Source organism: Zootoca vivipara, chromosome 4 (assembly GCF_963506605.1).
Source record: "Zootoca vivipara chromosome 4, rZooViv1.1, whole genome shotgun sequence".
NCBI lineage: Eukaryota > Metazoa > Chordata > Lepidosauria > Squamata > Lacertidae > Zootoca > Zootoca vivipara.
The window spans coordinates 71,629,945-71,655,536 of NC_083279.1; the positions used below are offsets into that span (position 1 = coordinate 71,629,945).

At 41.0% G+C, this 25,592-nt stretch overlaps 1 protein-coding gene across 3 annotated transcripts in view; it reads left to right on the plus strand.

The window, feature by feature from the left end:
* Positions 1 to 23,045, plus strand: part of GRAMD1C (GRAM domain containing 1C) — a 57,739-nt gene extending 34,694 nt beyond the window's left edge. For all 3 annotated transcript variants that reach the window (XM_060273745.1, XM_060273744.1, XM_060273746.1), the window contains 11 exons: positions 1,741 to 1,864; positions 3,239 to 3,410; positions 7,820 to 7,963; positions 9,181 to 9,299; positions 10,114 to 10,256; positions 10,856 to 10,959; positions 11,758 to 11,934; positions 15,390 to 15,447; positions 17,611 to 17,721; positions 18,363 to 18,468; positions 19,856 to 23,045. In XM_060273745.1, the coding sequence (XP_060129728.1) occupies positions 1,741 to 1,864; positions 3,239 to 3,410; positions 7,820 to 7,963; positions 9,181 to 9,299; positions 10,114 to 10,256; positions 10,856 to 10,959; positions 11,758 to 11,934; positions 15,390 to 15,447; positions 17,611 to 17,721; positions 18,363 to 18,468; positions 19,856 to 19,933 (1,336 nt within the window). In that variant the 3' untranslated portion in view covers positions 19,934 to 23,045. The remainder of the gene's footprint in view (positions 1 to 1,740; positions 1,865 to 3,238; positions 3,411 to 7,819; positions 7,964 to 9,180; positions 9,300 to 10,113; positions 10,257 to 10,855; positions 10,960 to 11,757; positions 11,935 to 15,389; positions 15,448 to 17,610; positions 17,722 to 18,362; positions 18,469 to 19,855) is intronic.
* The last annotated feature ends 2,547 nt before the right edge of the window (positions 23,046 to 25,592 follow it).

Genomic DNA, 25,592 nt, shown 5'->3' on the forward strand with positions numbered 1-25,592 from the left:
AATTTAGAAAACAATTTAGATGGAACAATAGAATTAAAAGCTGAGCTGAAGTCCACAAACAAAACTCGCACATAGGCCCGTAGGGAATCCAGATGTTGCAGGATGTAGTGCAATGCCACATTGACCATATCATCTACTGACCTATTAGCTCAATAAGCAAATTGCAAAGGATCCAGCAAAGGGTCAGTAGCATCTTTCAAATAGGCCAACACTAGTCTCTCAAAGACTTTCATTACCACAGATGTTAAAGCAACCGGTCTATAATAATTCATCACACTGATAGAAGATTTTTCAAGGTACTGGAATGATAATAGAATGTTTGAAGCATGAAGGAACTCTACACAACTCCAACAAACGGTTAAATATCTGTGTGAGGATCAGAGCCAATTGTGTCGCACACACTTTCAAGCAAAGAGGAGTCACCCTGTTTGCGCCTGGAGCTTTTTTGGCCTTCTGTCTCTGTAGAAGTCTCCGTACATCTTTTTCCCAGATCACCAGCGGAGTGACTTCAGAACAGCTTGAGGTGGTTGTTGGTGCCTCTGGCGTCGACTGAATGGCACTAGTTGATAATGCTTGACTTTCAAACCTGCTATAAAACTGATTCAGGTTGTTTGTCAATTTTTGACTCTTGGGACTGGAAGAAGATGTTCTCTTGTATCCAGTAATGTTCTGTAAATTCTTCCAAACAGTAGCCAGGTATAATGGGATCCAATGCATTCCTGAATGCCCTGGTTTTATTTTTTTCAATGGATTGAGTTGGCAATCATGCTGAGACCCAACTCTTGTTGTGAAAAAGCGAGATGAAATGGGCCATCAACATTGTTGTTTTCGGTAATTTGTTCTGCTCCCTGTCTTGCTATGGGTAGTGAAGGAAGCTGGGTCATGGCTAGTGTGGAAGTTGCGGAAATCTCTGTGTGAAGTCAATCCAACAAAGATGAGAGCTCATAGTTATGTTTACTGTGTGACAGTGAGATTGGCAACGAAGGGTTATCTAAAGTAGGTGAGAGAGACTAAGTGCATATTTAGGCATCTATAAGGAAACACTTTGACATATGTCCAAATTCTGTCCTGAATTGTCGATATCTCATGCTCTATATCAGGCATGTCCAACAGGTAGATCGTGATCTACCAATAGATCACTGGACGCCTGATATAGAGCATGAGATATCGACAAGGGCGTCCTAAAGAAGCTCAACAACTTTGGCTTCCCTAAAAAAAGCTCTATTTTTTTGCCCTGCACCCCCCCCCAAAATGGCGCTTTCCTTCTCCCTAAAAAAGCTCAACAACAACTTTGATCTGAATGCCTTAAAAACGGGTTTTCCTCCTCCCCAAAAAAGCTCAACAACTTTGACCTGAACCCCCAAAAAGGGTTTTTTAACTCTGTAAGTAGATCGCAGTCTCTTGGGAGTTGGCCACCCCTGCTCTATATGACTGCACAAAAGATGGTTGGAAAAATAAGCTAGAGGTAAGGAACTCTGTGCTCTATTCATACAACAAAGCAGCATTAATTTCCATCTTTATGTTACACAAGTTAGTTGTACCACTTTTGACAAAGTCTGAAAAGCTGATATTTACTCAAAGGCGCAGGAAAAGAAATGAAGTAACGTGGTGGTAATAAGACTGAATGTCTTAAGGCTGAAATGTTGCACTTGCCGCATTGGAATTCCAAAATGGTAAAGTACTAACAATGTATGTGAAATAAGTGTAAGTTAACTCTGCTGCTATTTTTGTCTCTGGCAGATCTAGCCTTTGTGACGAATCTGGGGATAAGGAGTCACCTAAAGCAGTTGGTGTAATTCGAGAACCTATTGCTCAGATACTTGAAGTTGAAACGGAGTCTCTTAATGGAAACATACGGACAGAAGTAAGCTATGAAGGAGTCTCTGTAACCCCCTCCCCTCACCCTCAGTGTACAACATTAGCAGTGTTGGGGTAATCGGGCTGACTGCGGCTTTGCCACATCCAAAGCCTCTTTGTTTCTCCAACATCCCCTCAGAAGGTACCCTATGCTGCCTTTGTAGCTGGTATAGTGAATTACCGTATTTTTCCGTTTATAAGACTAGGTTCCCCCCCCCCAATAAATTATGTCAAAAATTAGGGGGCGTCTTATACATGGTGGCGTCTTATGGACGGAAAAATAATTTCACACTGTAACCAATGAGAAGGGAAAAGAAAAGGTATTTCTCAATCTGCCCATAGGAAAACAGATATGGTAATTCTCTTCCAGTGTATCTCCCCTCCTCCTACTCCCACAATTCGTTGGTAGAATTTGTCTTATAAAAGTATTTTTGAGCAACTTGTGGTAGTCCTGTCTCTCCCCCTCCCCCCCCCGGATTTGAAAGGGAAGTAGAAATCTATTTATCTATTTTCTGCTGCACATCATGCGCTGTATATGAACACTTAATGAGCTTACAAATTTGTATGGGAAATGAAAAACAACAACAATGGAATCTTGACATTGTCCTTGTTAGATTAAATCTTGTTCTGCTTATTGTGGCTGTGCATGCAATTTGAGTTGAGATGGGTGGGAATACTTAACTTCAAGGCATGCTGATCATTCCCATATATTTAATTTGAAATCCAGATTTTTTTTGTTCGACACATTTCAGACTGCTAAGTCTGTTATGATATGTAATACCCGTATCTGCTTTCACTCCCACATTTCCTGCATTTTCTTGGCATTTGAAACCACTGAAGTTTTGTTAATGACAGATCTGAAGTACCCTCATTATCTTAAAAATATATCAACATTCTGTTCGGCACATAATTCTAATTTAGTATTCACAAAGTTCCAGCACTAAGCAAAAGGTGGTAACAATTACTTTACTTCAGTAACTATTGCAGTAATTAATATTTATATAACGTTTTCCCCACACCCACTCAAGATGCTTCATACATATTTCTTATAAATATATAATGGAAAGTTTAAAAAGCAGAGGCTGCTGTTAACCCTTTTAATTTCAATAGCTTTTGCATGGGAGCTCTGTGCATGCTCCATTGAAATGAACAGATTGCATGGCAGCGGTGCTCTTCGCATTGTATGCAGACATCCAAAAACCTGTTTTATTGAGCCTGTTAGGGAGAATGCATATTTTGGGGCCTATGTGTTCAAGAGCTCTTTCTGCTGTTCTTTTTTTAAAAAAATTAGGAAATTGTGAAAAGTAGTCCTAATACAATTTTAACTATAGCTCCTTGTAAAATAAACATGATGGACTATGTGGATGCTCTCTTTCACTAGGGCCCTGAGTTAGAGGAATTGCACTGTGATAAACAGGACAGGAGGAGTTCTCTGCTTCCTTCAGAAAGGAAGCCAACTGATGTAGCACAACGCAAATACTCACTACAGTCACCGGATCTAAATGAGAACTTCGCTCAAGAGAAGAGCAGTGCGTCAGAAAGTGACGAAGAAGGTAAATCGTTTCCATTTCAAAAACCTGGTCCCAGGAAGGGACAGCTAAAGTAAGCAAAGGGTAATGTGAAAGCATGAAATCCATGGCTCTACTGTACATTTACGCCATTTATTTCCAGTATAGGTAGTTGTTGATAGGTGGGCCAGTCCTGTGACCCGACTATGCCAGCAATTAAATCAAGAATGAATAGACTAAAAAACAGTTTCTATCCAAGAGCTATAACCATCTTAAATGCTGTAACTAAATAATATGATCTTGGGGAGTTGTGCTGGGTGTGTATGGCTGTAATTGTGTTTTTGTTTTGTTTTTTATGGGATGGCATTCAATTTCATTGTACTATGTACACTGACAATAAAGTAGCCATCTATCTATCTATCTATCTATCTATCTATCTATCTATCTATCTATCTATCTATCATCTATCAATTGCTACGCTCCTGCTTGCATCAGGTAATGTCATTGAAGTCTTATGCACTCAAAGAAACATTGATGAAAGCACAAAGCAACTGCATTAAAAACAAAGGTAGAGTAGCACTGCCAACAACCATTCCACTATCGTCCCTGTCTGCTGTTTTACTAACCATGACGATGGCTTCTGATGATGCCCCCACATTACTCATTCATCATTTTGTTTGTACGCCGCCTTTCCATTCTTAAAACTGTGCTCAAGGTGGCTTGCAACAGAAAAAAATTGCATAATTACAAACTTAACAAAAGTAGTCATAGGCAATAACTAAAATACATCAGAAAGTTTTGCCAGTCTCATTGCATTCACACCATTCTTCCCCTACCTGATGGCCTCCAGACGTTTTGGACTGCAACTCCTATCATCCTTGACCATCGTCCATGTTGGCTGGGAGGTATAGTTCCGAAAACTGGAAGGCACCAGCTTGGGAAAGGCTGATTCATACAACCCTCCCAACTCCTATAAATTTCAGTTACTGTGTTGCTTGGCTATATTGACATAAAAAGTGAGATTGGCAAAGACTGAAATGCCTTGTTTCAATATTGCATTTTGCAAATGGTACATCTGTCACTTAATGGTATTACCGAAGTTGCCACAGAAATCTGTTGCTTTGGAATATGGACACTTTACAGTATTTTTAACGTAGATAAGATTCGTGTTGCACAGGCAGGAAGGGTTTTTTTTGTTAGTACTGATTATTTTTCAAAAATGTTTGAATGATCTCTGAACTAAAATGTTTGAACGATCTCTGAACTAAAATGAATATACAGTATTCTAAATGTAAGTGGCTGGAAGGGTTTTTTTGTTAGTACTTCTGATTATTTTTCAAAAATGTTTGAATGATCTCTGAACTAAAATGAATATACAGTATTCTAAATGTAAGTGACATTCAGTTTAAGCTTTCACTTCCTTTTCACAGCCACCCCTCTATATACAGCTACAGTTAGGCAGTTTCTTATGGCAGTCTGATGTTAGAGAGAGGCATTCTTTGCTTCGTTTTGTTCAGTCTGTAGCTTCTTTCTTTGTAAAGACCTTCAGGTGTGCCGCTGAGAAACTTTGTCTTGACCATGTGGTTGGGAGCAATTAAGCAAATAACCTTGTCCACACTGACATTCAAGTGCTGTGTTTGGCCTAAGATAAGATGGCTATATTTCTAGTTACCATGTGCAAGGATTAGCTTTTGGTTTGCCCAGAAAAGTAAGTGGCACTTGGCTTTGACATGCCAAAAGCAGAATTCTGCACATTCAAGCAGGTGTGTATGACTGATTAGCCCATGCTGGGGATAAAGGGAGTGAAAGGCTACCTTGCATTTCAACAGTCATGCAAGTTAGTTTCCAAAAGTAATAGGAAAAAATAATAATAATAATAATAATAATAATAATAATAATAATAATAATAATAATTTATTATTTATACCCCCCCCATCTGGCTGGGTTTCCCCAGCCACTCCGGGTGGCTTCCAACAGAAATATTAGAATACACTAATTTCTTAAAGATTAAAAGCTTCCCTAAACAGGGCTGCCTTCAGATGTCCTCTAAAAGTCTGGTAGTTATTTTTCTTTTTGACATCTGGTAGGAGGGTGTTCCACAGGGCGGGTGCCACTACCGAGAAGGCCCTCTGCCTGGTTCCCTGTAACTTAAATATAGCTATGAAACACTCACCCCCAGTTAGCTGAAATGGAGGGTTGTATACAATGGTGTCTCTTTGCTGAATGAAAGGCACTTTGATCAAGCAGAAGCTGCCATCAACCAAACAGCAAGGCATTTTTTTTTGCTAATTTGCCTTTCAATCTGCTCCAGTGCTGGAGAACCCTTCAGAACAGCATGGGAGGTGGGGCAGTGAAAGGGAGAATCAACAAAATCCACCATTCCCATTTTATTGATGAAAGCCTCTGCTAAATCAAAGAGCCTTCTGCTATGAAGACCATTTGATGCAATCCATATTGTGTCATCCACTGAAGGGTTATTAGTGAATACTGTTTTTTCCTACATGAGTGCCCATTGGCAGGGATCACAGGGATATAGGAATGCAGTGAATGTGCACAGGCTCAGTGTGTTCCCCAGGGGCCATTATATAGGTCTCCTTTCTGCAAGCAGCTCAGCTCTTTATAAGGGTAAGCATTTTATTATTATTAATGTGTAACCAAAACAACAACCCAAGGAATATTCTTTGCAAGATAAACACTGAAACTTGTCAGGAAACATTTCCTTACCTTGTGGTTTGTTCCTTTTCGTTTCTATACTGCCAACACACCTCTCTGGCAGTGTGAGCAACTGCACAGAGCGAGTAATTGCTTGTGATTAGTGGGCTAAGAGACATATCTCTATATTAAAGTCTCCAGTGACATGTGCACCTTGTCATTATGAATGGACTGACATTCTGTGCCTTAGTACTTTTAAGTTTAATTTCCTGATTTTGATTACAGCAGCACAAAAGTGTTCTTGCCCCATTCTTTGCTAGTTTGAATGGATATACTTTTTCAAATTCTAAATGCAGTGAGCATGACTGTAGATCATGTGGAAAATGAAACACTTTCCATTGTATTCACTTGCATTTATCATGTGGGTCGATGTTTGCCTCTAATTACCACGCCTGGATATTTTAGGATATTGCAGTACTTGTCTATTGTTAGTATACAGAACATTGCACCATCTCGGATTCCTCTCTGTGGTATTTGCTTTCAGCAGTCATTGCTATATGGACTCCACTGCACAAGCACCACATCTCAGTTTTGTACTATGGTCCTGATTTCTCTCAGTATTGGGGACAAGGTGAAGGATACTTTTCCTCTTCTTTTCTTTTTCTTTTCTTTTCTTCCCTCATCACCAAAATATGTTAGGTCCGACTTACTTTTACTTTACTTTTGGAGAATGAGAATCAATTCAGTAATTCTTTCTTCACTCTTACATATCGCAGACAGTGCTGCTATCATGCCATTGCATATATTCCCCTTCACACTGTGTGTGTGTGTGTGAGAGAGAGAGAGAGAGAGAGAGAATTTAGCTGCCATAATCTTTTCCCACATCAGGTTAGAAATCATCAAAAATAATACAAAATATATAAATGTAAACAACATAATTGTAATAATAACATCCGTTTTTTTAAAAAAAAACAAACCCAATATATCACGGCCAGCCATATCAGTATAAGATTATAAATGAAGGCTACTGCCTAAAAACAATCCTTTAAAAAAGTCCATCTAAGCACTACCAAGGAGGGGGCTGATTGTATATCTCAGGGAAGGGAGTGCCATAGCCATGGAGCCGTTGCAGAAAAGGTCCTGCCCCCTTTCCCTGTCAGCTTAACCTTCCTTCCTGGTGGGAAAATGAGGCAAGTCCTTGTAGCTGTTCTCAAATCCCTGGCAGGTTCATATGGATTTAGGCAGGCCCTTAAGTAGCTTGGTTCCATATGCACTGTTGCTAAGGGCATTAAAGGAAATTCCCCATACTTTTGAGCTTTATTTCTCTCTCTCAATCTCTCTCTCTCTCTCTCTCTCTCTCTCTCTCTCTCTCTCTCTCTCTCTCTCTCCCTTGCCAAGCCGAACTGGCAGACATAAACCTAACAGAGAGCAGAGAGCAGCAATCCTCTTGCTGTTTAGCACAAGAGTCAGTTACCAGGTGTCATTCTCTCAAAGCCTTGAGCCTTGGTGTAAGATGAAGGAAATGCTTCTTTCCTCTAACGCTTGGCATCATGTATTGACATTCCTGCTTGTACAGCTTCATGGGGTGCGGTTAAGCTTTATCTGTTCATGTACGACTCTTCTTACGTTCTTAATAAGATAGCAGATGGTCTCACAAGTCTACTCTAGAGACAATTTACTGTTCTAGAGTGGTGTGCTAAATTTGAATTTTGCAAGAAATGTTTGTTTTCCTTTGCGTATGTTTTACTGTGTTTTGACGCCTGTTTGCCTAACCTCTGCTTTGTACACTTCCCCTCCCACAGATGAGGAAACATTCCCTGAGAGCGACCTACATGGAAAACTCTTTATTAATCGTGTTTTCCGCATTGGTGCAGATAGGCTGTTTGAAATGCTTTTCACTAATTCCCATTTCATGCAGAGATATTTTAGTAGCAGAAACATAACAGGTGAAGTATTATTCCTTTTAAAATTTACATTGAAATAACTTTATACCAGGCACCCCCAAACTGCGGCCCTCCAGATGCTTTGGCCTACAACTCCCATGATCCCTAGCTAACAGGACCAGTGGTCGGGGAAGATGGGAATTGTAGTCCAAAACATCTGGAGGGCCGAAGTTTCGGGGTGCCTGCTTTATACCCTCTCATGGAATAATCAGTTTGTTTATTTGAGACACAAATGTTGTTGAGCTTTCCAGATGTATGGCAACCCTAGGGGCCAACACACTGTGATCTGAAACCGCAACTGGATGCTGGTTATTCTTATGATAGTTTTCTCTGTAAAGTAAACACCTAGAATGCTCTCCTTTCTCGAGAGCTTTTGCCACTGTAGATGCTCCTTCTTTGCAAGTGTATCCCCCTTTTTCAAGGAGCAGTGATGTATTTTTGCCTGTATCCCCTCTCAACTGATTCAGGATTTTCTTGTCCTCTTGGGCTGCTACCGTACCAACGATGACAAATTATGTCACTTATTCTCCCTTATTCTCGAGAGCCAGTGTGGTGTAGTGGTTAAGAGCGGTAGACTCATAATCTGGTGAGCGTCTTCACTCCTCCACATGCAGCTGCTGGGTGACCTTGGGCTAGTCACACTTCTTTGAAGTCTCTTAGCCCCACTCACCTCCCAGAGTGTTTGTTGTGGGGGAGGAAGGGAAAGGAGAATGTTAGCTGCTTTGAGACTCCTTTGGGTAGTGATAAAGCGGGATATCAAATCCAAACTCCTCCTCCTCCTCCTCTTCTTCTTTACATGCAGTATAACCTACTTCTTTCATATTGCTGTGTTTCCCTACCCCCACTCCGCATAAGTGGCCACCATTGGGGAGAACAGAGAAATGTTAGGAATGTTAGAAATGGGTTAGGGAGAGACCTTGACATATGCCATCACTATTGACAACAGATCCAAGCTCCTTATATTGTATAGTTCTATAGTTAGATGGATACATATTGCAACCAGTGACAAAAAACTCATTATTGTTTATCAGAAATGACTATATCTTGATGGCTGCATATTTTAACTCGTTTTACACACATAGATGGATATGCAAGGTGTGAGACAAGTGACCTATGATTCCTGGGTAGTTTTGTTTCCTCCAGTCACTTTCAAAAAGTTTAAGGATCATGATGATATGTGTAAATGGCTAGACGTGATTGATTACATGTTTTGGGTTTAGATGCTGTAACAACTCCTTGGAACAGAGACATTGGAGGCAATCAATTGAGGACCATGACTTACACTATTGGGCTCAACAATCCACTTGTTGGAAAATTCACAACTGCAACAGAAAAGCAGGTACAAAACTCTGTTGGGGGTTATTAGTTTATGCCAAGTATGGAAGTTGCCTAAAACACCAAGTTTGTAAAGTGTGGGATCCTATAGCAACGGCCAAATGGGCAAAATATGTAAGAACAAGGGGAAAGCTTAATAATGGATCCATTTTATTGACAAGTGAGCATGTTTTATTGAATTGTAGATTCAAGTTAGTATTGCCGTATCTTTGTTTCAAAATAAAGTAAATGGTAATAATGAAATATTTAAAAGAATCAAATTAAGAATACCTGTTTAATAGTTAATTTTGAAATAGATTATCACTTATGTATATCTCAGCCTTTATATTAGCTGGGATTGTACATAATAATAAAATAGACCATGTTTAAGTATGAATGAACAAGTGTGTACGTACTCACAGAAAAAGTCATGGCCACTTTACTTCTCCCCACTCCTGCTACTGCTGTGCTTCCCAGGGCTAAACCATGGTTTGGCTTAGCATTACATTTAAACCTGGGCTTATGGTTTGTCTTGCTTCAGACAAACCATGAGCTGTAGACAAGGTATGTTCTTGGCTTACTGCTCATGGTTTGTCTGGTAGAGACAAACATTGGTTCTGACATAAGGCTAAGCTACTTATTTGTACTTAACCATGGTTTGTCTTAGTGTTGCATGCAAAGCAAGCCATTGTGCGATGACGTTTTAAGCATCCTTTTGTTTCAGCTGTTTTAAGTTTATTGCAATATGGTGAGGGGAAAATGTTTTTGCATGCGTAAAATCATTATTTCAATTATTTTTGAACTATAATCTTAAAAAAAATCTTTATTTTTTCTAATAGGTCCTGCATAAACGGAGTCACAAAAATCATTGCTATCGGGTAGACACAGAGGTGGTGACACACGACGTACCTTACCACGATTACTTCTACACCGTGTATAGTTATTGTATTGTTCGCATGTCCAGCCAGAAGTGCAGACTACGGTGAGGCATTTGGCAATGTTAAATGGGGAAACTGGAGGCAGTCAAAAACGACTGCACTCAGTATGGTGAAACTGGTTCTTCTGCACAAATTTCTTTTGCACAAATTCCCTTCCCTGTTTACTTTGGTGGTTGGAAAACTATCTGTTGACAGAAACAGGCGTTTACTTGTTTCTTTGCTTCTATTTTTGCCAGGGGATTGAACATACCTATAAACATGTGTTGTGAGCTTTCTCCAACTGCCTTTTCAGTAGAGTTCATCATCAAGTTACAGCTGGCAGTGTAATCTACAATAGCCTTTTAAAGCCAGTGTGTGTGTGTGCGTGTGTGCGTGCGCGCGTGTGCGTGCACTCGAAAGTACTGTGTTCAGCATAGAGGTGTTAAGTGACCAAGTCTTCTACGCATTTCTTCCTTTTGGCTACCGGCATGGGTGAAGAAGGTGTTACCTAGTGACCATGCCTTTGCCTCATGTACACAGTTTGCTGTTTTGAGCTGCAAAGACTGACAACATTGTTCTGATAGTGGGTGAAAAAGCATGCCTCTGTCCTTAATGTTCCTTGTATTGCAGTCAGTTACTAACCTTATTATTCTTTTTGCTGCAGGATCTCCTCAGATGTGAAATACAGAAAGCAACCATGGGGGCTTGTCAAGAATATAATAGAGAAAAATACATGGGGTGGGATAGGAGAAAACTTTAAGCAACTTGGTAAGTGCTGTGTCTCCTCCTTGCTGATGATTCCAAATTGCATTCATAGCTGTGATATTTGATAGCACTGCATAGTTCTACACGGTGGTGTGATTTGCAGCATTTTCACAATAATTGTGCTTAAGAACAGTCTTGGACCTTCCCAGCTTTTAGAAACAGTTTAAAGACCGTTTAACTTTATTGATTACCTCTTGGTAGCCTTCCAGCAGATGTATCTGCTCTTGAACACTGCTTATGCAAGCATGTGGAGGTGACCCATCGAGTACCATTGGATGATAAGGTCCAAAATGGAGCATCAGAACTCGGCATTAAGCTGTTCATTTGTCTTTCATCGTATATCTACATCGCATCATTAGAACACTGTTATTTCACTTTTAACCAACTGTTTGTGATAACCTGGAAGTAGGGCAGTAGCAGAACCTTATTTAGGCTCCGATAAATTATTTCCCATGTACCGCAGTAAAGCATTACTTGTTGCAGGTAGACCAGCCTGCTCATTTTTATGTGTACTAATAAACTGCCTTGTGAATGAAGCCTTACTCGCTGTTGGTTTGCCCACTCCCTTTTTAAATAAGGCCAGCACCTGATACTGTTTTACTGGTTTGTCTCTCTATGTGACTTCTTGAATGTAACATTTGGGTTTCCCAATGCATCACGTGCTTCTTCCTCCCCCCCCACACCCTCCAGTCAAAGGCCACCTTTTAAATATCCTGGAAAATGTCAGTATAGAGTGTTGTGAATTTCTGAGTTAAAATAAAATGAAAACTGAGTAAGAAATGGGATGTTGTTCCATTACAGAATCGGAATTGCTAATGGAAGAATATGAAATGAACAAACCTGTGGAGGATCCAGTGAAACTTGGTGTTTTGAGGAGGAGGAGGTGGACTTTACAAAGGAATGTGGGAGAGATACTTCCTAAACGTTCTTCACAGTACTCTTCAGGGGAGACAGGTGCACCTTCCCGTGGTGATGGAGGTGGGTACTACAAGCAGGAGTATTTGTTTTGACTGTTCACTTAAGCCAAAGGAATTTCAGGGATGTGTTTGCATGAGAGCCATGCATTATATAGCACCTCTGCATAGCTCATTCGGTTCCTTTGCCTTTCCGAATATGGCATCTCTGGGGTACATGCAGGTGGGTGCAGTCAAGCTCACACACAGCTCCTATGCAAAGTTGTACCTTTTCCCGCAGGTACTGTCTCCAATGCTTCCAAGTCCAGTGCTGTAGTGCTGAACTGTCGGTGTAGGAAGTGGCTACACAGAGATGCCTTGGAATTATTATTGTTATTTGAAATAATTTTTATTTGGTTTTACAAAAATAAAATTATCACAATACAAAATGCATATCCATATTTGGAAATTCCTCCGAATCTCTGTACTTCCCACCTTCCCCGCCATGGGTCCTATTGTCTACCTTTTCAACTGCATATTATTCAGTAATCCATATTTTAAGTCGCACCATTTTGTCCATAATATTTGCTACATCACAAGTGTTATTGCAATCCTGCTAATGTTTTCATCTGCTTACAATGGTTTCCCAGATAGGTTACAAATACCCCCCCCCCCCATTCTTTATTAAAGTTTTGGTCTTCTTGGTTGCTGAGCTTTCCGGTCAGTTTTGCCATTTTGGCATATTCCAAACAGCTTAATTTGCCATTCTTCCCTGGTAGAGACTTTGTCTTATTTCCATCTCTGGGCTAATAACATTCATGTGGCTGTCGCTGTATACATAAAAAGTCTTTACTGGTCCTTTGGGATATTGGTACCTACAATTCCTGGGTTTTTTTTAAAAAAAATAAGTTATTTTAAACATTATTTTTCAGTTCATTATATATCATTTCCTAGAATGCTTTTATTACCTGACACACCCATCACATATGATAAAAGGTGCCTTCTTTTTCCTTTGGAAATTTATTTAAGACTAGCTACTCATTTTTAAGGGACCCAGGTGGCGCTGTGGGTTAAACCACAGAGTCTAGGGCTTGCTGTCAGAAGGTCGGCGGTTCGAATCCCTGCAATGGGGTGACCTCCTGTTGCTCGGTCCCAGCTCCTGCCCACCTAGCAGTTCGAAAGCACATCAAAGTGCAAGTAGATAAATAGGGACCGCTCCGGCGGAAAGGTAAACGGTGTTTCGCCAGAAGCAGCTTTGTCATGCTGGCCACATGACCCGGAAGCTGTCTGCGGACAAACGCCGGCTCCCTCGGCCTATAGAGCGAGATGAGCGCCGCAACCCCAGAGTCGGACACGACTGGACCTGATGGTCAGGGACCCCTTTACCTTTACCTCACTCATTTTTACAAAGCACCCTATTGGTAAATACAGTGTATTTTATTTTGCAAATAATTTGGTTCACGTTTGGAAACCTCTCCAATTCATTAGTCTTCAGCTTCATAATGTGTGCTTACAGCTGCTTGTAGGATCTGTGTAAAATATGCAGATTTCAGGACAGGGGCGATTGGACCAGCTTTTTCTTTTCTTTGCAGTTTGCACAACAGTGTATTTGAGATTTATGTTGCAAATGTCATTCACAAGATACTACTGGACGACTTTCATTATTTATGCTTATGTATGTGTTCGTGTTTTCCTTCCATCTTCTTACCATCTAAACCTTCTTCTGAAATCAGACTTAGTTTCATTTAATTTCTGGGATATTGAAACTCATCTTGTTGCACAATTGCCCTTTCAAAATTCCATATGCTAGTCAATTGCATATGATCATGTACTGGCTGATTTAGAAGATAAATGACTATTTTGAGGAACATATGGCACAGTTTAGTGTTCCAAGAAGGGTGAATGAACTAAATGAAGCAACTTTAAATGAGTCTAAACTGCTAATGCATAGCTTCATTCAAGGAAAGATAATATAGAGAAAAACAATACAGAGTGTGCTGCAGAAACCTTAAAACTGTTTGGTCCCTTTCATTATTTTAGTAGTTTTAAGCTGCCTCCTAGATTTTTAAATCAATCCACTCACCGGTGCTCCAGCTTTTCAGATGAGAGTGTTTGTGCTAATATATTCACTGCAATTATAATGCATACTTGCATGCCGGAACACGAAATCTGAATTTTAAAAAAGGTTTTACTCAGTGTTATACTAAGTGATGTGGGGAGGGGGTGGCAATTCAGTTTCAGGGAAAATGTATACACTCTTAACTTTAATCGCATCCCTTACCCTTAGTGGCTACAAAAAAATCTTGTACTCAAATATTGGTCAAGATAATGGCTATTTGTTTCAATGGCCATGGAGATGAAAGAAAATGAGCTCATGAAGTGTAGTAGAAACTGGTGCTGCTGCTTTCCAGGATCAAGAAAAACCTAAGTTGACAAGTGAAAGAGAGCATTCAGTGCTGATGTCATTCTGTAAGTCTAGTGTGTGCTTCATACCTCACCTTATCTTTAAGATGGCAATCAGATGACAAGTCCAACTGCTAATGCCATGGGTGTGTTCTGATCTAATGGCTAACCTGGTTTGTTACCCTGGTTTGTATGCAAGCACCAGCCCTAGTTTGCCTGTTTGGACAAAAAAGGCAAATTATGGTTTGCTGCAAGTAACAAAAAGGAGGAGGACATATTGGTGTCCAAGTGAGGAGGAGTATGTTGACCAGCCAGAGGCTTACCAGCACTAGTTGTAGAACAGCAAAGTATAGAAATATCCTATGTGGGTATCACACAATTTCCTGTTTCTGATTTGTGAAATCTTGATGAGTGTGTTGCCTATGGAATTTATCTTTGGTCATAACTTTCTTTCTGTAGCTGATGCATGTTTTACTTTTCCTGGTCTCCACGTACACCAGGATATATTGGAATTCTGCTTGGGATGATTAGATGGTTTTTCTAAGTCAGTGTCCTAAAGTAACACCTCTGTTAGTGAATTGTGCACTTGTGTGGTATCAGAACTGTGTGTGGGTCTCATCGGCTGTAACTTGTGGCAGAGGTTGCACAGGGGCCTCGTTGTGTAACCATGACAGAGAAAAACCAGCTTACCGGGACGTAGGCTGGAATTGTGAGCAAAGGCAAGTAGAAGAATGGACAGTGGACAGATATGTGCACATGATGGAATCAATCTATATGCAACAGCCATCATGGTAGAATCCTGAGATTAATGCAAGACTATTCTTACACTAAAAGTCTGCCTATTACATTGTAGTGGTGGATGTTTCAGGCCCTTTTCAACTCTGGAGGAGCTTCTAATGCAACAAGATTATCTGCCTACTTCTTGCTGTGCATGTCAAATAAACACACTCTACATTAAATTTGTATTTCGATTACATACATGAGCAGCATCTTTCAGCTCAGTCAAGAACCAGAACTGCTCCACCATTGAGAAGGGGGGGGGGAGTCTCTTCAGAAAAGATGCACGTTCAGGTGAAGTTAATCTAGTTTAAGAAGATAGATACAGTAGACTTAATAGTTGCTTCTCTTGCCTTATAGGACCAAAAAGGAATGCTACAAATAAGACCATCACCATCATAGTGGTAATGAGCATCTTGTAAGTACTTTCTTGGCATCTCATTTGACTTCATTTTTCTTATGGTGAAACATATTGGGGAAACATTTTTCCCTGGTGGCATTTGAGTGAATTTCATGGAGGTTGCTTTTGCAGAAAGGAGCTTTCCTAAGCCATTGTCAAATTAATCCCAGGTTGCTCACATTTTTAACATGCAGGATACTGACATATAGGTGCAAGTGATGAATTGGCTTCTGGCTCCTGGTCACATACACATAATCCTTTGCTGGTTTGGCAGGTGGAGACAGGGAGTCATCCTGACTCCCAGAATCTTTCTGTAAGAGTATAGGGCAGACTTCCTCAACATAAGTAAAGGGACCCCTGACCCAACATAGGTAAAGGGACCCCTGACCATTAGGTCCAGTCGTGACCGACTCTGGGGTTGCGGCGCTCATCTCGCGTTATTGTCATGTCATGTCCAGGTCATGTGGCCAGCATGACAAAGCCGATTCTGGCAAGCCAGAGCAGCACACGGAAACACCGTTTACCTTCCTGCGTGGAGCGGTACCTATTTATCTACTTGCACTTTGACGTGCTTTCGAACTGCTAGGTTGGCAGGAATGAAACCGAGCAATGGGAGCTCACCCCGTCACAGGGATTCGAACTGCCAACCTTTTGATTGGCAAGCCCTAGGCTCAGTGGTTTAACCCACAGCGCCACCCGGTGCCCTCCAAATGTTTGGGGGAGGACTGCTGGGAGCTAGTCCAAAACCCATGGAAGACACTAGCTTGAGGAAATCTGGATCAATGAAAGTCAGGGACCCTTTCCTATCCTCATGTTTTCATCCCACTGTGTCTGCATGCAACTCCAGCCCCCACCCCCCGCTAATGATTTTCACATATATTGTGACTGTATGTGCAGCAGGAATGGGGGAGAATTCAATTCAGTTCACATTGAAAATGGCATCTCCCTAATCCACACCTTCTGAAACAATTTGAGAACTGAAACACAGCCATTCCTCAAAATTCAAACTTCTTCTGCAAAAATGTGAAGATTAGGAAAAATTGGACATAAAATGGTATAATATACAAACATGTATAATGGGGGAAATTTGCAATACGGTTCTGCTGAACTTTCATGAGGGCATTTTTTTTTTTTTGGAAGAGTTCACAGACTGATGTGGAAATGTGGCAAACTGAATTTAAGACTGGAAAATGAGAACCCCAAATTGACAGTTTCCCTAATCTGCAGTGGAATATATTCACATCATTCATATACTAAAGTTAGCATATCTAAAAAACTAATATAAATGGGGACTGCAAAGCATTCCAAAAGCAGTTACAGTCATACCTCGGGTTGCGAATGTGATCCGTGCAGGAGGCACGTTCGCAACCAGCAGCGTCGTATCTGCGCACGCACGTGACACGATCCGGCGCTTCTGCGCATACGCGTGACGTCATTTTGTGATTTTGCACATGTGTGAGTGCCGAAACCCGGAAGTAACCCATTCCGGTACTTCCGGGTTCAGCACAATCCACAACCCGAAAACGCACAACCCGCAGCATTCATAACCCGAGGTATGACTGTACCTTAAGTTTCAGTAAAATAGCTTGAATTGCTGGATTGGCTAACTCCTCTGAGAATTTGACTTGCAGGAAACAGGGCAAATATCATAATTTTATAACCTGCCCTTCTTCAAGGTTGGCTTAACAGGGTGGGGATATCCCATGCTATCATGGCAACAGCTTTGTGTGGTAGAGGTTAAGATGAGAGCTTGTGGACTAGCCTTGATCTCCCTGGTCTAACGTAGCTTGAACAATGCCAACACTCACTCATGCTAGCTCTCTTTTCAATACATTTTAAAATGAGAATATTGTATTTTATTTTGCACAGCGAAAAATCTTAACCATCTTGCCAAGGTTGTCATGAAGATGACCTTTTCTCTCTAACCTTATATGTTTTTTTCCTACTGATGTCGTCTCTGTAGCAGGGGCGGGGAATTTGTGGTGTTGTACTACAGCTTCCATTGGCCCTGACCATTGGGCATAGGGGCTAGGGCTGATGGGATCTGGGGTCCAGCGGCCATCTGGAGGGGCCACAGTTTCCCCATCCTTGCTGTTTAGTCTCTTAACTACTGTGATGCTATAAACGTGAAACAGGAAAAGTGATAAAAACAGTCTTCTTTCTTTCTTTCTTTCTTTGCAGCTTGCTCCTACTGGTTTTGCTAAACGTGACGTTGTTCCTCAAACTGTCCAAGATTGAACATGCAGCTCAGTCATTTTACCGTGTTCAGCTTCAGGAAGAAGGATCTGTAAAGTGAGTGGATTTCTCCCCACCCCACCCTCATGCTCAACTATGCCTCATCAGTCAAATATAAGATACGAAAAAAAAAAAGTTTTGCTGACTTCACAATACAGAACTGGTGTAGTTTAGAGGCTAAGAGGCCCAGGAAGCACCAACTTCAAATCTCACTTTAGACAGCAATGCATTAGGTGGCTTTCAGGGAAGCTGCTCAGCCTTTGTTTTATGACAGGAATATTTTTCAGTCCAAAGGCTGCATTCTCTTATGGGGAGTAGAGGCAAAAGTGAGTTGAGCAACAAATACAATCCATACATTTGTACAGTAGGTAAATTCAGAGGTGTCTATACAATTAAGGCAATTAAGACAATATTACAATTCAATTCAAGGACACAGTCCAGCCATGCAAGAGCACCTGAGGAGGGCAGGGGCGTAGCGTGGAAGAGGGGGCTGTCGGAGTGATTACCCAGGGTGCACTGCTCAGGCTGCCCTCCCTGAGCCAGCCCTGCGGTGTTTTGCAAGGCTGGTATCTGATCAGAAAACATGTACAGAGATTATGGTAGTAATGTGTTAATTAGGCCAAAGCAAATTAAAGAATGGGACTACCTTCTTTAAGTACTGTAAGGCAGCTACTTATCCCTGCATTTTCTCTTCTCAGTTTAGCCCTTAATGTGGCATCAAGAGAAAAAACTCACCAGCAGGACAAAGATCAAGTCCAGCATGTGAAAGGAGTTCTGAGGGACTCCATAGCGCTGCTTGAACAGGTGGGTGTTGCTGTTTCTTACTATTATTTGGCCCCCGTACATGTGAAAATGAAACGTGGGATGTGTGGAAAAATTAAGAGTTTGAGTGCTTTGCTAATAAAAGAATGAATAAATCACTGCCGTATTTGGATGCTATGGCCTCAGGCTTTCAGGTATTAACTAGTGAAAATGGGATACAAAAAAAACTGATTTGATATTGCTTGAGAAAGAGAATATTAATATTCAAGAGCTTGAGATACTTCCAGGGCTGCTATGAATATGTAAGAACTAAGGAAGCTTTGAAGTTTAAGATTTGCCACAATGTTTGTTTGTGTGCTAATGAAATGGAGCAATAGTAAAGGTGACCAAGAGACAATAAAGGTAAAGGTAAAGGGACCCCTGACCATTTGGTCCAGTCGTGACCGACTCTGGGGTTGCGGTGCTCATCACAGTACTCCTTATTAAAAAGAACTTTCTTTGCATCCCAGTAAAACAAAGGAAACATGTCTTTAAAAACTATATTATTTAAAGAATTGCAAGTTCTACTGAATGAAGCTCAACAACCTCACACACACATTTCAGATTTGGTAAAAGGTAGATTAGAGAATGGGCTTAATTCTTTTATGTATGAAAGCAGAGTTGAGAAAACCCATGCCACTCTGTTGCCTGTAGGTACTTCAGAGCAGATTCTGCTGATGCTGCAATCATAGAATCTTAGAGTTAGAAGAGACCAAATCTAGTCGGACCCCCTGCAATGCAGGAATCTCAGATAAGGAAGCATCCATGACAGATGGCTGATCAATAGAGAGTTTTACAGATGGTTATGCTTGTTGTTACATGTTACACACAACTGAGGATTCTCAGGTTGCCACTAGGTGGGTTGTCTTCCTTCTAGGTGGGTTGTCTTCCTTCTGGTTCATTTCTGGCATTCAGTTTAAGTAGATCTCCTTTGACTTGTGCCTAGTTGTTTGGGTTCCGCGCCCTTAAAATACAGTTGCAGTTCATCTGTAGTAAGCACTCTGTTAGTACAGTACATAACTATTAGTGTGGGGCAGGGTCGGCAACACAAAGCAGCATTTTGGGGCAGCTTCCCAAGTACCAAGTGCAGCTGATGTTATTTACACTGCTGCCCCGACCCCCATTTTCCAGAGCCCAGTCAACACTGGGCCACTGCCATTTTAGTTGCCCACAATCATCTGGCACTCATTTTCGGTACCCAAATACCTACCTGTCTGGTGGAAATAAATATGAAGAGAATAGACCATGTAATCCCATGGGGACACGGACAAGGGAAGGCAGTCCATGTTGAGGGTCCCCTCAATCCTGGAGCTGGTTCTGCTGAAAAGTAATTAGATCTCTTTTTAGAAACAATTCACTGCCTAATTCTTGTGGGATTTTATTTCTGTAGCTGAAGAATTCCCTATCTATGCTCCAAAGTAGCTTTGATCACCTAAACAAGACCAACAGCAGGAAGCCTGAAAGCTGATGTCACCAAAGGAGAATGAAGATATTTTGTATTGAATGTGAAGCTGCTTATTTTTCTCATATTTCTGCTCACAACCACTTGCACACCTTAGAAATATATCTATAAAATGTGTTCGTTTTTAAAGCCATTAGCCTGTGAATTCTCCTGATCCACTTGACATCTTCTTGTGAGCAGTTTCCTGAACTGTGAATACCTGGTGTGAATGAGTAAGAACATTGTGTGGTCTGGTAATTATGTGATATGCAAATTGTAGGGGGGGAGACTTCAGCAAGCATTGTGATCTGTAAAAAAGTAAAAAGTAAAAGTAAATTGGACTCACATCTTATGGGGAAATCATTAACATTTGGACTCACATCTGATGGGAAAATCATTAACATTATGAAGGATGCAGCATAGATTATCTTGTGGAGGTTGTAACACCCAGAAGTTCTCCATATGGTCTTTTTCCACATCCATGCAACAATTATTCAAAAGTAAGCAATTTTAAAGGTCTGTACATATGTTCTAGAAAACTATTTATAAATCTGAATTTTGAACATACTGATTGTTATGGTTGTGTGGGTCTTCTGCTGTACGAGTCAAAGCAATTCTACCTCTTTCTACCACTGTCATTTCAGCTCTCAGGATTTCTCAGGAATTGTCCTTATATGTCAGAATTATATTAAAAAAAAAAGGCCAGTCCCTGAATATTTTTTAAAATGCAAACAATGCATTAATCTTACTGGCATGCTGAGTCCATTGAAGAACCATGTAAGCCATTGAAGAACAATAGGCTTTCTAAAGTATACTTCTGGAAGAGTAGAACAAAGTAGAATGATAGTGTGGCACAAATAAAATTGTGCCTCATTCTGGCTGTGCTGGCGATGTCTGTCTATTAAATGGAAGTGACCACATTTGTGACTTCTATTTTGGGTTTTAAAATTACCACTTGATGTTCATCAAAAGTGCCTTTATTCCTGTTTGTATAGGAAACCAGCTTTAGCAGATGCACCTACCTAGGCTTTAAAAAAAACCAAGAAGGAAGTACTGTTTATGGACAGTGCAGACAGAAATGTGTTGGAGCAATTTGTGTCAAACTACCACATGTTTTTGTAGTGTGTGTATCTTTTTAAAAGCATAGGCATTGAAGTTATAAATTACTAGTCAGATTAGAGATAAATGAAGGCCGTTTCTGTGATGTCTCTTTACTTCTGATGTAGTGTGTGCTTTTTGTACTTGAAAGGAACACCACACCGATAATTTTATAAGGTAAGAAAATGAAGTTGAAGATTCTGTATATAATACCTGGAGAATTATGTTAACCTTTCTGTGAATAAATATGAGAGGATCCATTAAAGTTGCCAGAAGGTTTGCTGTACATAAGAAGAGGCTGCAGGATGAGGCCAGGGGCCTATCTCTTTCAGCATCCTGTTCTCATAGTGGCCAAACAGATGCCCATGGCAAGCTCAAAAGCAGGACCTGAGTGCAACAGCCCACTGCCCACTTGTGATTTCCAGCAACTAGTATTCAGAGACGTACTGCCTCTCACAGTAGAGGCAGAATATAGCCATTGTGGCTAGTAGGTGTTGATAACCTTACCCTCCAGCCATCCAAGTTGGTGGCCTTTACTGCCTCTTGTTGAGAGCAAATCCCATAGTTTAACTATGCACTGTGTAAAGAACTACTTTCTTTTATCTGTCCTGAACAGGGCTGGCTCACCTGTGAAGCAGGGTGAAGCAGCTATCTCAGGTGGTAGAAGCCCCTGAAGCAATGCCCCCATGGGTGCCCCACCCACCCTGCACAGAAGCAGTGCTGATTGCCGGTGAGATCTGAGAAGATTTCGCTGAAATTTCATGAGATCTCATGGAGCACAAGTGATCTTGCTATAAATATTCTGCTGGAAGCCGCCCAGAGTGGCTGGGGAAACCCAGCCAGATGGGCGGGAAATAAATAAATAATAAAAAATAGGCACTGATTCCAGCATGGCTTCTCTGCTAGTGATGGGTGGTGCAGTGGTGTTGCCGGCATGGTGGGAAGCATGGAAGTGGGGGCTGGCACTTCCCATTTTACCTCGGGTGGCGAAACAGGATACTGATACATTTAAGGATTTTGTTGTTGGTTTTTTATGTTTTTAGCAATGTGCTCAAATTCTTCTTTAGCATCTCTTATTGGTTGGTAGCATTTCTTTCACCTAAGTTTGTGTTGCTTTTCCTTCTCCTCATTTGGAAAACTTCCATTTTCTAAACGAAGCCTTCTTGCCTGTAATAGCTTCTTGATTTTATGTAACTTCCTGAAGGTGGGAGCTTGGAGATGCGATGCACAACAACCGCCTGTCATTGGAATAGCATAGCTATTATAGCTGTGATTCTAAACATGGTTACTAGCAAGCACTGAGTTCAGTGGGACTTAACTTCCGAGTAAACATAGGATTTCACTGCATATCTAAAAAGCAAACAAAAACTCACTGAATAAAATACAAAAAAAAGCTAATAAATGACTCTCAGGCCAACCACCTTTTTATGTTTTGGGGTAGAGGCCAAGCTAAATTAAAAACCAGGGCAGTTGACAAACTGGTATGAAATCAAATGAGCTGTTAAATGCAAGCAAAAAGAATTGGGGTAGGGAATGGAAACTACAAAGGTAAAAGAAAAGCAAGTGCTTCCCATGAAATACCAGTATAACTGTACAGAGAATATATTGGGATGTTTTAGGAAACCTGGTTCTTGCTTGAAACAGTCATATAAATGAAGCTTCCGTCTGCCCTAGAGAACATTACTGAGTGCACTAATCCTGAATTTCTTGAACGCAAACCCTACTGTGTAGAGCCAGGTGATGAGGTTCTATATTTCATCCAAACTGAAGGGCTGTCTTGTATTACAAACAGGTGAAGGAAGCAAGAGTCACTTGCATTTCCCCTTTTGCATCTGCTTTGCAATATGAGAAGTTGCTCAGTACTAATCTATTCTAGTTATTTACCGTAGGTCATTACTGGCTTGGAAGTATCCGTGGTGCATAACCGATCAGCACTGGCAACACTTGTGTTCATACAGTCCAGTGCTGGTACTGAAATAATAATAATAATAAATAATAATAATAATAATTTATTATTTATACCCCGCCCATCTGGCTGGGTTTCCCCAGCCACTCTGGGCTGCTTACAACAGAAAAATGAAATAAAATAATCTATTAAACATTAAAACCCTCCCTAAACAAGGCTGCCTTCAGATGTCTTTTAAAAATCTGGTAGCTGTTTTTTTCTTTGACATCTGATGGGAGGGCGTTCCACAGGGCGGGCGCCACCACCGAGAAGGCCCTCTGCCTGGTTCCCTGCAACTTGGCTTCTCGCAACGAGGGAACCGCCAGAAGGCCCTCGGTACTGGACCTCAGTGTCCGGGCAGAACGATGGGGGGTGGAGACGCTCCTTCAGGTACTGACACATACACCATCAGGACAAATGGCAGCTCAGTTACTTGCTTAGGGAAAATGGTTTGCAATTAGTATTTTTTGTTTTGCAAATTCAGAGCTGTTAGCCCTGTGACAAAAGGAAAATGCAAAAGGAGCAAGTCATAATAACTACAAACGCATAATTCTTGCCAGACCTTTTTTTTAAAAAAAGTTTCCTAACATGGAAATTAAAAAATAGCTAGTTTACAACATCTATCCTACAGTGAGAGAGCCAGCGTGATGTAGTGGTTAGTGTTGGACTAGGATCTGGGAGACTAGGGTTCAAATTGCTGTTAAGCCATGAAACTCACTGGGTGACCTCGGACCAGTCACAGTGTTTCTGCATAACCTACCTCGCAGGGTTGTTCTGAGGATAAAATGTGGAGGAAGAGAATGTATGCCACCTCCATCTCTTTGGAGGAAAGGTAGGATATAAATGTGGCAAATGCACTGCTTGTCACATCATTTATTTCCAAGGCTTCAGAGAAAAGAATTTCTCAGATTAGCCCGGAGAAGCCAGGGATCGAACATGTGGCCTTCTGAAGGGGAAAGCAGATGCTCTATCACTAAGCTATGGCTCTGCTGCTTGAAATTACCAGTAAATGGCACATTACAAAGGTGGCTGTTAAAATTCTGCAAATTTTGCTGTCAGCACCAGAAAAGGGGGGCACACGAAGGGAGTAAAGCTTATTATTGTGTGGGTGAGCTTTGCCTCACATATTCCTGAAAGAGAAATAATGATGTATTTCATATTAACACTCTGATCCTAAACACAGTTTCTCTGAAATAAGTCCTAGTATGATTTTGATGGAAGTTCTTTTTCCCAACCCATGTATGCCAACCAACAGATATGAAGTGAGATCAAGAACCGCTGATATATATAATAAATGAGATGCATTCTGAGTATGTGAAAAGTGTTTTTTCTTTTAAGTGAATGTAGGGGTTCAGCAAGCATAGGGGTCGTGCTACATGGTGGGGGAAGGGGCTAGCCACTTTTGAGAGGTCATTTTGACCCCTCCTTTTTTGTAAATTAGTTTTTCAAATATTTAAACGTCCAAACGCGCAATAGGATCATTTGAGTCTATAATCGGCACAGCATCTAATACTCCTAAAGCTGGCATTGAAACTTCATTTGCTATATCCTATTCATATTAATCGTGTACAGTAGTTCTCAAAGGGAGGGGTGCACTGGTGCAGCAGGAAAGGGTGGCAAGTGTTTCAGGAAGATTCAAGGACAATAACATTTAAACAATGCAGAATAGTATAATCTCAAAATAATAGTTTTACACTTTCTGAATGCCCCATGTTCATATTATAAATTAGTTGCGTTCCACTTAGATCATTGCCCACTGTACCCCTGACAACTTCCTCTTCTGTGCCTGGCAGTGTTGCGTTTTGTTAAGGACTTGCATTGATAGGTTAAATAATTAGGCATTTGAGCCTTACAAAGTGGCACAGCTTGTTATCCTAAACATAACACAGCAGTGTTTGGCACAGTTTTGTCAAAACTTCATTAATTCTAACTTCTACAAGTTTCAGGAATTATTGGATTGGATTTGAAGCTGATTGTCGGGTGCCTAGTTCCTTTATTTCTATGACTCTTGTCACAAGGGTGGGATGCTTCAGGATCTTGCATTTTCAAAGGATCACTACCTACATATTGGGATGGAGCACGTGTCATGAAATTCTACTCAATAGTGATTCAGAGTAGATTCCAGTGTATAGTTAGCAGAGTAAAAACTTAAATACGTTGCAGGATTCCCCCCAAAATAGACCAGAGTCAACTGTATTTCATCCAGCAGAGCTTTACCATGCTGTCAGTTTGCCTCACATTTTCAGACCTGCCGAGACGGTGGTTTGCAGTGTCAGAAGCTCAATGCTGGGGAAACTGCTTTGCATGCATTGTGTCCCAAGTTCAGTTCCCCACATCTCCAGGTAGGGCTGGTAGAAACTCCTGCTTGAAAACCTGGAGAGCCTTAAGGCTATTTCCTTAGGTTCTTCCTATGTCCTTCCTAGGAGTGGTCAGGTCACCTTTATTAGGGCTAGGCTGGCAACTGGGATGGGGAAAACCTGTGGCTGGCCGCTGCCGTTTTGAGTACACGGTTTCTTAGGATCTGAATGCTGCCTCAAATTTTGTGTTGCAGTTTCTTTCACGTACTTTCCTTCGCCTTTACTGAGCTGCTTCCCAAAAGCCCCATCCAAACTTCGAAGGCGCGGCTGTTTCTCCCTTGCAGCG